A 12,384-nucleotide genomic window follows, 5' to 3' on the forward strand; every position below is an offset into this window, starting at 1 on the left:
AGGCAGGGAAGTCAGACCTGAAGTAGGACAGTGTGTCCTGCGTGGGCCCAGGGGCCTGCTCCAAGGGTGAGGGTCCTGAGGACACCCTCCCACTCCCACACCCAGCACCTTCGGGAATGCAGGCAGGCAGGCGTCTGCCCTCCACCACACCTCTGCACCTGGGGGGGAAGACCGTGGGCCCAATCCCAGCCCTGCCATGGGGGTCCTAGAGGCGGACGTCGGCCCCCAGCTCCCACCTTGGACCAGCAGCTGGGCAGAGGAGTAGGCAGCACCCACGGTGTTGCTGATGTAGGCGGAGTACTGGCCGGCATCCTCGCTGGTGACCGAGAGGATCTCCAGGCTGTGCAGTGCCTTCTTGTTCACCATGCGAATGTGCGCAGACGCAGTCAGGGGCTGCCCATCTTTGAACCAGTACAGGCGGGGCACCGGGTAGCCTGAAACCACAGGGAGAGTGGTCAGCATAGGGCCACTGCCCAGGGGGTGCTGTGTCCTCCACCTGAGGGGATCCCTGGAGACCCCCCAGGCCACAGTGACCACCTAACTTCTACTGGTGGGACACCCCACCCAGCCCTCTGGCCCTATCTCCCTCACCTTTCACCTTGAGCTGGAACTTGGCCAGGCGTGTGCCGGGGGCCACCTGGAGGTCTTTCAGCTCCTCCACCACCTGTGGCAATTGTCCCTCTTCTGACGTAGACTCTGCACCCTCCTGCTCGCGACTGGCAGGGAACAGAGAGGGGCAGCGTGATGTGGATGGGTGAGGGGTCCAGGGCAAGGGGAGTGGGGTCAGTCTGGATGGCTCCTGAGGTCTTCTGTTAACATGCTGGACAGAGACCGCGTGGCCTTGGTGAAGCCTCCAGGACTGGGATTCTGTCGGTCCAAGCCAGCATGGCCACCCCCATGCCAGGGCTGGGGACTGCCAGCCTGTTGGGCACTGCCACCCCTGTATGGCCCCCACCTGGACTGGTAGCCTTGGGCGCTGAAGTAGGACGAGGTCTCGGTGGCATCCGCGGCAGTATCGTAGTCAGTGCTGGTCACTGAAAACGAAGGGTGAAGCTGGAGCCAGGCTGCATTCCCTCTGTCCGGGCACAGCCCCACCCCAGAGGCACCTGGTTCTCCCTGCACAGCTGCTCCTGGAGCCACTTACCCTCCTGAGTCAGAAGTCATAGGGACACAGCTGCCCTGTGGTCCCTCCCCGCCTCCAGGCTGTTACCAGCCCAAGTTCTAGGCCTGTAACTAACTACAAGACCCAACAAATTATAGACATGGGTGACTCTGAGCTTCACGAATGGCAGGCAGGGTAAGTGGCAACATCTTCCAATTCCATCCCATTAAGGGGCAGGGATTGGTGTATCTGGGCCTCAGCTGGGGGCTTCCACTTGTAGCCATGATGGTATAACAGGGACTGGATCTGCCCTCTGCTATAGACAGGATGTTTGTGTGCCCCCAAAATTCATATGCTGAAGCCTAACCTCCAAGGTGATGGCATTCGGATGTGGGACCTTTGGGGGATGACAAGGTCATGAGGGTGGGGCCATTAGAAATGGGGTTAGTGCCCTAATGAAAGGGACCCCACAACACTCCTTCCACCATGTGAGGGCACAGCCAGGAGGGCCATCTATGACTCAGAAGACTCCAATTGTGCTGGCACCTGCCCTTGGACTTTCAGCCTCCAAAACGCAGAAATACATTTCTGTTGTTCATAAGCCACCCTGTCTTCAGTACTTTGTTAGAGCAGCATGAACTAAGACACCCTCCAGTTGAAACAATTAAAACAAACAAAATACATGAAACAATGGTTGTAATGTTATGATTTATAGTAAGTAATATATATTTGGTTTTGTACCGTTCCTGGCACAGAGCTCCTAAAACCCTTGGAGTTTCCTTCAAATTTTTAACAAGCCCCTGTCAAGCACAGCTGAGTTTATGTTAATAATGTGACTTTTGGAAAGCCCCTAAGACAGGGCTGGTTGCCAGGACAAGCAACCATGTGATTAGAGGGTTGGAATTTTCAGTCCCTCGAGGGAAGGTAGAGGGGCTGGAGGTTGAATCAATCGTGCCTGTGTGATGGAGCCTTCAGGAACACCCAAAAGGATGGGAGTTTGGAGAGCTTCCCAGTTGGTGGGCACGAGGAGCTGCAGGGAGAGTGCTGGGCTCAGAGAGCATGCAAGCCCCTCCCCCTTCCCCATCCCTGTCCTGTGCATCTCTTAAACCTGGTAGTTCCTGAATTATAATTTTTACATTTAGACAGTGACCTCGTAAGTAAATGTTTCTCTGAGTTCTGTGAGCCACTCTAGCAAATTAAGGGAACCTGAGGAGATGGCTGTGAGAACCTCTGATACGTAGAAGCACAGGTGACAACTTGGACTTACCATTGGCATCTGAACCCTTTCACTCTTGTGGTCCTGAGCCCGTAACCTGTGGGGTCTGACGCTATCTTCAAGTAGTTAATGTCAAACTGAGTTAAATTATAGGACACCCAGCTGGTGTGAGAGCATTGTTTGGAATTGGGTTCAGAATCATCAGAATGGTTTCAAGTCAATGAGCATTAAGCAAGGACACTGACCCCTTATAGACAGGAAACAATGGTGAGCCCTGTGATTGCCCCAGCTTCTTGCCTTCAGGCCCAGAAGAGGAAGCTGAGGCAGAGCCAGGCAGGCTCTGAGTTGAGGAGACAGAAGGCAGCTGGAGTCACAGGACAGAAAACAGAGAAGAGGCAGCTACACAGAGGGATCCCTCTTTCAGGGATTAAGCAGATGACTGATCAGCACGTGCATGTGAGGGAAGAGCCATCTGAGATGCTAGAGGAAACAATGCTGGAGGGGCACAAGGTCTGGGATGCTCCTATTTCCACAGCCAGACTGGAAACCCAACCCACAGGCATCTGGAAGGTGCCCAGGAGCGTTCTCTCCCCAGTAGGAAGAGAATTAGCCCTGCGTGAGCGCTGCCGTGGCCTCACCTAACAAACCACACACCAAACAACCAAAGTGCTTCCAAAGAAGCCGCTGTTTTCCAGAACATAGCTCCAGGAGACCTGCAGGGATGCACAACATCCAGCTCCCTGCAGGGCAAGACTTGCAGTGTCAGGCACCCAGTCAGAAGGCTGCAGACATGCAAGGAGGCAGGAACACAGGACCCTCGATGTGGAGAATGATCAGTCAGAACTGACATGACATTAGAACTGCCAGAGAAGGACATGCAGGTATCAGAACTGTATTCTTTGTGTTCGAAAAGTTAAGTAGAGAGGGCACATAAAGAAGAGTCAGGTAGAATTTCTGGAGACAAAAAATACAGTAGATGACACTAACAGCAGATTAGATACTAAGAGCAGTGACTGCATAGGCATAGCAATAGAAAAATCCAACTGAAATGCACAAAGGAAAAATAGTTTTAAAAATTTAAAGAGTATCAATGAGCTGCACTGTGGCTTCATGTAACTGAAGTCATCAAATGAGGGGAAAAGAACAAATATTTGAAGAAATAATGGCAAAAAGAATCCAAACTTATTGAAAACTATAAACCCCCAAAATTCCAAGAAGCTTAATTAACTGCAAGCATAAGGGGAACATAAAGAAAAGTGCACCAGCCCTGGCTGATGTGGTTCAGTGGTTGAGCATCATCCCATGCACTGAGAGGTCACCAGTTTTAATTCCTGGTCAGGGCACGTGCCCAGGTTGTGGGCTCGATCTCCAGTAGGGGGCATGCAGGAGGCAGCTGATCAATGATTTCATCTCTCTCTCCCTCTCCCTTCCTTCCTCTCTGTCTCTCTCTCTCTCTCTCTCTCTCTCTCTCTCTCTCTGTCTCTCTCTCTGTCTCTTCCTCTCTCTCTCAAATCAATTGTTAAAAATTAAAAAGAAAAAGTGCACCAAAGAATATGTGAGAATAAACAAGTAATCTTTTCTGTCAAAGAATCGAGTTTAGGCAGCCACCATGTTGGCCCTCATGACTTGCAGCTCCCCTGGGGGCCAGCATTTTGAAATGACAAAGGTCAGCTCCTTCCTTTAAATTAGCCAATCGAGCAAGACTGTGAGCCTAAGCTCTGACTAATCAAGAGTGAGGGAGAGATCACGTGCATCAGGCATAAAACCCTCAGCGGATCACCTGCTCAGTGTGCGTGTGCTGCCAGACTGTGTGTCTGTGCATCCTCCTGCAGGAGTAATGATATCTGGCTCCTGGGTATACTTTTTGTTCTGCCAGGACCCCTGGTTTTGGGGGTTCACCTTATTTGTAACAAGTTGGGGGCTCTTCCAGGATTCTAATTGTCACTATGGGGCCAACTGGACCCCTCTCCTGAGGAGGGAGGTGCGCCCTGCTGCCAAGTTGTGGCTGCCTCGGTGAGGAGGGACAGCCATTACTCCCCGGGGCCAATTACAAGTTTGGGATAGAGAGTCAGCCAGCAACGCAGGAAGGGCCCAAGCAGGCGAGAACCATGGCAATCAGGTGACCTTATGCATGAGCCAAGGTGGAGAACTGGACTGAGTACTACTCTGGTGGTTGGGTATCCTCAGAGGTCGGGTATATGTGACTGGGATGTGTCTTGGACATGAAGCTAGTGCAGAGTTATGATCTCCTGTGAGGGAAGTAGCCAGAGAGGTTTGAAGCGGATCTTGGGAAGTGTGAGAAATTTCCAGTATGGGAGCTTGAGCACATAGTCACAAGGGACTTTCTGAGGACGGGAAAACAAAAATTATAGGCGTAGGGCAGTGATGGGCAACCTTTTGAGCTTGGTGTGTCAAACTTCGCCAAAAAACTGAGCATAACTCGGGTAGTGTGTCACTTTGAGGAAAAAACTTTATTTTGCAAATGTTTCATCCTCAGGAGCAGCAAATGTTTCATCCTCGGCATGCGGCCGCCTCGTGTCATCAGAAATGGCTACGCGTGTCAGTGCTGACACGCGTGTCATAGGTTCGCCATCACTGGCCTAGGGAATACATTCTCCCAGATAGTCCATTAGGGAGAATTCTGAGGTTCAGGGGAAGGACAGTCTCCGAACCAGGGACAGGAGACATTGTTCTGCTTTGGTGGTTTTTTAATCAGGGCATTCTGTGGTGCCTGTAGCCAGACAGACAGGGAGCATGGTGTGGAGCTTTATCTGTGGGTTGTGCGCACCTGTATAAGAGTGTTTCTGGTGATGTTTTGTGTCTCTTTGTTGTTTGTTTTAAGATGGGGCACGTCTCGCTTTGGGGGAGCCCAGCTATTCATGGCAAGGCTGAACATGTGGCAGAGATTGCAGGTACGCCCCAGCAGCTGCCGAGAATTCTTAATCTTGGGGATTTTTCCTGCTTTCCTTCTCAGGGTGTCAGCTGCCAGGAATTCTTAGCTGGTGAAATTTTTTTGTCTGTGTGTCTGTAATGGTTACTGATTTCTATCTTTTGGGGGCTGTTTGCCCTCCGCTGGTTTAGGAACATAGGGACAAAGATTACAATGGGAAGTAGGAATTACAAGCATGGGGAAGTAAGCAATGTGGGCTGGGGTGGGACTCCATTGTTTGGGCAATAAGATTAATGTTTCCATGATAATGGGCAGTTCTTGAATGAGGGACCACGTTCCAAGGTTGACTCCCAGGTCTAAGGTTGACTCTCAGGTCCCGGGGGCAGGTAACTTAAAATTTTGAGTTTGCTGGGTTAAATGGTAAAAATTGTTAAACATTTAGGTATTTTGAAATAACAGGATACTAAAATATTAATCTGAGTATGCCTTGTATGGAGAATCTAGAGGATGGATTTGAGTGAGTAAGTCTTGTATTTTATTTAAAAGATATCTTAAAAATGTGTATATATTGCAAATCTGAGGGATGTTAATTACTTGCATGTCACCTAAAAATTAAGGTTTCTAAGGGTTAAGAATTCCCCCAAAAAGAATTCCAATTGGAAAGAAATTATGGTTTTGGTGTCATTTTGAAGGAAAAAGAAGGTGGGTTCTGAAAGTTTGTAAGGTTTGTAAGGAAAAGATGTTATATAAATGACACAGGCCAGTAAGCCAAGACAAGTGGAATAGGGGAACGGAGATGGTTAAGTGCAATTTGGAACTATCTAGTAAATCCCATTTTCCCTAAACCAAGGACACTTAAGAGTAAATGATTTGCATTTTGCCTCTCTAACCAGAGGGCAAATAGCTTATATCAACATACTCAGGGAGTCAGATAGCAGAAATCCAATCAGTGTCCTTTGCTGGCCACACCCAAGGACAAATGAAGTTAAATTTTTTCTTGCCATAGAATTGGCTTTAGATCATTCCAATAGGCCAGGTGTCCTCAAACTATGGCCCGTGGACCACATGCAGGTGTTTTTGCCGTTTTGTTTTTTTACTTCAAAATAAGATATGTGCAGTGTGCATAGGAATTTGTTCATAGTTTTTTTTAAACTATAGTCCGGCCCTCCAACGGTCTGAGGGACAGTGAACTAGCCCCCTGTTTAAAAAGTTTGAGGACCCCTGCATTGAATAGGCCCTGGAATGCCTCAAGATCTTCCTACAATGGAGATTAGGGGCCAATTTCTTAAGAACTATGTACTGGGTATCTCTTCTACTTTAATCTCCCTCAGGTTAGAAGGCCTCCTGACCCTCCTCTTGAGTCCCTGGCTCAGTGCCATTGACCAGGAGACTATGTTCTGGTCAAGACATCGAGGGATACAAGTTGGAACCCTTCTGGGAAGGACCCTACCTTGTCTTGCTTACCACTGAGACCACTGTTCGGACTGCAGAATGAGGTTGGACCTACACACGGGTTAAGGGCAGACCACCAGCTTCCCTGGGTGGAGACACCTCAACTTGGATGGCCATACTAGGACATAGCCCCTTGAAATTAACACTAAAGAAACTGTAAGCTGTCTATTTGCTTTAGGGCTCTGGAAAATTGCAGGGGCTTACAATGTGGACTGGGGAAATGTGTATAATCTGGACCGTGCTTACCCAGTTAAGTTATTGATTATAGATAACTTGAATGACTTGGATATTACAGCTTTTAGGCCAAAAGATTGGCTAGGACTAAATTTAGGATTAGATGTCACAGGACAAGGTCCCCTAGGCCACTGCCACCACCATGCAAATAGAAGTAGGATATAAGAAAACGAATGCCTGGGTGGAATGGATTAAATATTCTGTATGCACCCTGAATAAAAGTGACTGTTACGCTTGAGGGGCATGAAGGCAAGAGACCCAAGTGGTCCCATTTCCATTCTAATGGACCTCAGACAGTACCTGGATGGAATGTGTGCTTGTCCTGTATCAGGAAGAAACTGCCTGGGGAAACGCTTCCTATAATACTCTCTCCCTGTTGTTCCCATCCAACAGAGGTAAAGAGCAAGGATCCCCCACAATGATCCAGCCCCCACTTTCAATGTAAACTATACCTCCTGCCTCTCAAGGTGGTGGGGGGACATCACTCAGAGTTTATGGAAAATTTATCCAGATGTGTAAATGGCTGAGTATCCTCAGAAACCAATCATTCTGCACTGTCAAAACCCCTTGTTGATGTCTGGTGGTACTGTGGGGAACCCTTACTTGGGGCCTTGCCCAGCAGTTGGAGCAGAACTTGTGCTCTGATACAATTGGCTGTCTCTTTCCCTTTGGCTTATCGTAAACCTTTTTCAACAGACAGACTAGGAAGAAGAGAGAGTCCAAGGGATCCCTTTGATCCCCATTTATACACAGATCTATTAGGGTTCCAGGAGGAGTGCCAAACGAGTTTAAGGCTAGAAATCAGATTGCTGCAGGATTTAAATCTGTCCTGTTTTGGTGGTCCACTGTAAACAAGAATGTAGTTGGATTAATTATATTTACTATAATCAACAAAGGATTATTAACTATACTCTGAGATGCAGTTAAAGGTATAGCTAAACAACTAGATGCCACCAGCAGGATGACATGGGAGAATAGATTGGCCTTGGATCTGATTTTGGCAGAAAAAGGAGTATATATAATATTGGGGGGTCAGTGTACATTCATCCCTGACAACACAGCTCCAGATGGAACCATTACCAAGGCCATACAGGGATTAACAACTTAGCTAATGAGTTAGGTGAGAATCCTGGAATTGAGGACCCTTTGTCTGATTCAATAGAGCAATGGTTCAGAGAATGGAAGGGGATGATGGTGTCCATATTCACCTCTTTGATAATCATGTTAGGAGTTACAGTGATGGGATGTTCTATTATCCCATGTATGAGAGGTTTTATCCAAAGGGTAATTGAAATCACATTGACCAAACAGCAAAATAATCTCCTAAACACTGCAGAACATGAAAGTCAACAAATGTTAGCCAAGTTTGAAGAAAAGAGTTAAATAAGAAAAGGGGGGAATTTTGAGAATAAACAATTAATCTTTTCTGTCAAAGAAGGGAGTTTAGGCAGCCAGCATTTTGGCCCATGTGACTTGCAGCTTCCCTGGGGGCCACCATTTTGAAACGACAAAGGTCAACCCCTCCCTTTTTTCTTTAAATTAGCCAATCTCGAAAGACTGTGAGCCTAAGCTCTGACCAATCAAGAGTGAGGGACAGGTCATGTGCATCAGGCATAAAACCCTGAGCTGACCGCCTGCTTAGTGTGTGTGTGTGCGGCCAGACCCTATGTGTGTGCACCCTGGAGGTTTGGAGGTTTCTCTAGAAGTTAAAGAAACAGTTACCATTTTAACCAGTAATTCCACTCATAGCTACATACCCAAGAGAACTGAAAACATGTCTGCATAAAAACTTGTACTTGATTGTTCATAGCAGCATCATTCATAATAGCCAAAACAACCAATGGATAAATGTCATCCAATGAATGGATGAGAAGTCCATATACAATGGAATATTTTTCAGCCATAAAAAGGAATGAAGTACTGATGTATGTTCCCACATGAATGGGCCTTAGAAACATCCTCAGTGACAGAAGCCAGACACCAAAGGCCATATATTGTATGATTCTCTTTCTATGAAATGTCCAGAATAGGCAACTTCAGAGAGATAGAAAGTCTATTAGCAGTTCCCAGTGGCTGGGGGAGAGGGATAGAGAGTGACGGCTAATGGGTATGAGGTTTCCACCTGGGATGATAAAAATGTTCTGGAACTAGGTGGTAGTGGAGATTGCACAACCCTGTGAATAGACTAAACACCAGTGAGTTATACATTGTTAAATGGTGAATTCTATGGTGTACAAACATAAAAAAAATCCCAATGAAAAAGACAAGTTATGTACAGAGAACCAAAGACAAGAATAATGCCATATTTCTCATTGGAAATAATGCAAATTAGTACACAGGGGAGCTACATCTTTTCGTTTTTTGGATTTTAAAAATTATTTTCTTGATTTCAGAGAGGCAGGGAGAGAGAGATAGAAACATCAATGAGAGAATCATTGATCAGTTGCCTCCTGCATGCCCCCTACTGGGGATTGAGCCCAAAACCTGGGCATGTGCCCTGATCTGGAATCCAACCATGACCTCTGGTTCATGGGTTGATGCTCAACCAGTGAGTCACACTAGCTGGGGAGGAGCTACATCTTTAAAGTATGGGAAGAAAAAGCTATTTGAGCAAAACTATCTTTCAAAACCAAAACCAAAATAAAGATTTTTTTCTCAGATATACCAAAGCTGAAAGAATTCCAGCATATCCAGTCTCCACACAATGTTAGACGACATCGTTTAGGCAGAAAGACACCAGATGGAAATCTGGACCCACACAGCAGAACGCAGAGCATGGAAAGAGAGGTACATGGGGACATGTGTATGCTCTTATCTTATTTAAGATAATCTACTTGTAATTGTTGTGTTTTTAATAGTTTTTTTTTTCCATTTAAAAATATTTTTATTGTTTTCAGAGAGGGAGGGAGAGGGAGAGATAGAAACATCAATGATGAGAGAGAATCTTTGATTGGCTGCGTCCTGCACACCCCCTACTGGGGATCAAGCCTGCAACTGGGAATCGAACCGCAACCTCCTGGGTCACAGGTTGGTCTATGCTCAACCACTGAGCCTCAGTGGCCGGACTAGATTTTCCTTCTTATTTTGAGAGAACTGTAGATTCACATGCTGTTCTGAGAAATAGTATAGAGCCCAGCCAGCATGGCTCTCTCCCTCCCTCTCCCTTTCTCTCTCTCTAAAAAAAAATCAATATAAAAAAAGAAATAATATAGAGATCCCATATATCTTCACCCAGTTTCCAGCAAGGTTAACTTTTAACTAATCCATTAGTGACATTAATCCATACACTGACCTTGTTCAGATTTTACAAGTTTCACATGAACTCCACTGAGTGTGTGTGTATGTGTGTGTGTATGTGTGTGTGTGTAGTGTTCTTACAATAAAATGCAGTTTTATGACCCTTGCTGCACGTGTCAATAACATGTTCCTTTTCCTTGCTGACTAGCATTCCATAGAGCACAGTTAACCATTCAACCCCTGAGGACAGATGGGTCGATGGGTCATTACCAGTTTTTGGCTATTAGGAATAAAGCTACTATGAGCATTTGGGTATAGGTTGTGTTATGAACTGGAGTTTTCATTTCTTGAATAAACGCCCAACAAAATGATGGTTGGGTCATATGGTAAGTACATGATTAGTTTTATAAAAAACTAGAGGCCCTACGCACAAAATTCGTGCAAGGGGCTCGGCCCTCGCAGCCACGACAGCTGCCTTGGCCCTCACGGCCCTGGCTTTATCCAGAAGGTCGTTCAGATGGTCGTTCTGCTGTTCAGCTGTTTGGTCAATTTGCATATTATGCTTTTATTATTATAGAAAACTAGAGGCCCAATGCATGAAATTCATGCAAGAGTAGGCCTTCCTTCCCCTGGCTGCTGGCACTGGCTTCTCTCTGGCACCCGGGACCTAGGCTTCACTCCAGCTGCCAGCAGGCACCCAGGACCCGGGCTTCCCTCCAGCCTTGGCTTTATCCAGAAGGACGTCCGGAATGACATCTGGTCTACTTAGCATATTTCCCTTTTATTATTATAGATTCCCTACCATGATTCAGAGTACCTGCACCATTTTCCACTCCCATGTGGATGAAAAGGTGCTACATGCTACCTGACAAGCTCAGGGAAGGCCTGTGTGACCGTCTTGCAAAATCAAAAACCTACAGTAACCACAAAGGATGGTCTGAAATTAAAACCTTTTAGCTAAAAGCAGTTTGTGGTGGGTAATCATGTCCTAGGCTAGAATCTTCCCTCAGAAAAGTCAATCTTACCTTGACTGAGCCTGTCTATTGTCTTTTGCATCTACGATAACACACCTTAGGAATGTCAGGGTAACTCCTCTTTTTCTGGACCCCTCAGGGCACAACCAATGCACCAGAGCAGAGACTACAAATCCTCTCATTGTTGTGTTTATCATGTTAATTGTTGACTTTTAACTATCCAGTACCCACCTACCTAAAAGGTGTATAAATCTATCATTTTACTTTGTACCCAATCCCAGAGGCCCCCCTCTTGCTTTCTCCCTTCTCCCTAATCTACCACCAATGAATTTCATGTAAGCCATTTACATCTCTTTTGATTGTAATGTATAAAATAAGGTGTAAAACTGCCATTCTCTGGAGCATTATCTCAATCTGTTGAAATTTTGCTTCCTGACAACTGTTTTGTTCTAATACTCACAAAAATTGTTTTGTTCAAATACTCACAAAAATTCTGTACAGGGTTTACATGTTTCTTACACTGACACCCACCAGCAGTGCATAAGGGTCCCATTTCTCTGCCCCCTCACCTGCATGTGGTGGCAGCATAATTTTTATGCTAGTCATTCCACTGTGGGCAGGGATGTTGTGCTAGGGTCCTGGTTTGCATTTTCCTGTTGGTTAATGTGTGGAAGACCTTCGACACATTTATTTGTCATCTCTGTGTCCTTTCCCATGAAGTGTCTGCACATGCTCCTGTTCTAATTGGATTTTTAAACATTTTTTTACTATTTAAAATCAAGCATTCTTTCTATAGTTTAGATAAAGTCCTCCACAAGATATATCATTTGTGGATATTTTCTCTCAGCCTGTAGAATTTCATTCTCTCTCTCTAGCAATTGTGGCTCATTTGGTTAGAGCATTGTCCCATACACTATAAGGTGGCAGGTGTGATTCCTGGTCAGGGCACATACCCAGGTTGTGGGTTTGATCCCCAATGGGGGTGCATACAGGAGGCAACCAACCAATTAATGTTTCTCACATCAATGTTTCTCTGTCTCTCTCTCCCCTCCTCTCTCTAAAATAAATTTTTAAGAAATACTTCATTGCTCCACACCAGCAGAAGATTTAACTCTGATGAAGTCCATTTTACTAATTTTTTCTTTTACTAGTCAAGTATACAAAGATCTTTCCTAGCTCTAGGTACTGAAGATTTCCTCCTATTGTTTTTCTGAAGTTTTATATTTACATTAAGTATGTAATGTATTTTGAGTTAATTTTCATATATGGTCTAGGTTCT

At 45.8% G+C, this 12,384-nt stretch overlaps 1 protein-coding gene across 1 annotated transcript in view; it reads right to left on the minus strand.

The window, feature by feature from the left end:
* OBSCN (obscurin, cytoskeletal calmodulin and titin-interacting RhoGEF) overlaps positions 1-12,384 on the minus strand; it is a gene marked incomplete at both ends in the record, with an annotated part of 160,537 nt that overhangs the window by 35,670 nt on the left and 112,483 nt on the right. Inside the window, 3 exon segments of the mRNA XM_079773281.1 lie at positions 237-434; positions 592-716; positions 956-1,034. Of these exon segments, the coding sequence (XP_079629407.1) occupies positions 237-434; positions 592-716; positions 956-1,034 (402 nt within the window).

Source organism: Cnephaeus nilssonii, assembly GCF_951640355.1.
Source record: "Cnephaeus nilssonii genome assembly, chromosome: 5".
Lineage (NCBI taxonomy): Eukaryota > Metazoa > Chordata > Mammalia > Chiroptera > Vespertilionidae > Cnephaeus > Cnephaeus nilssonii.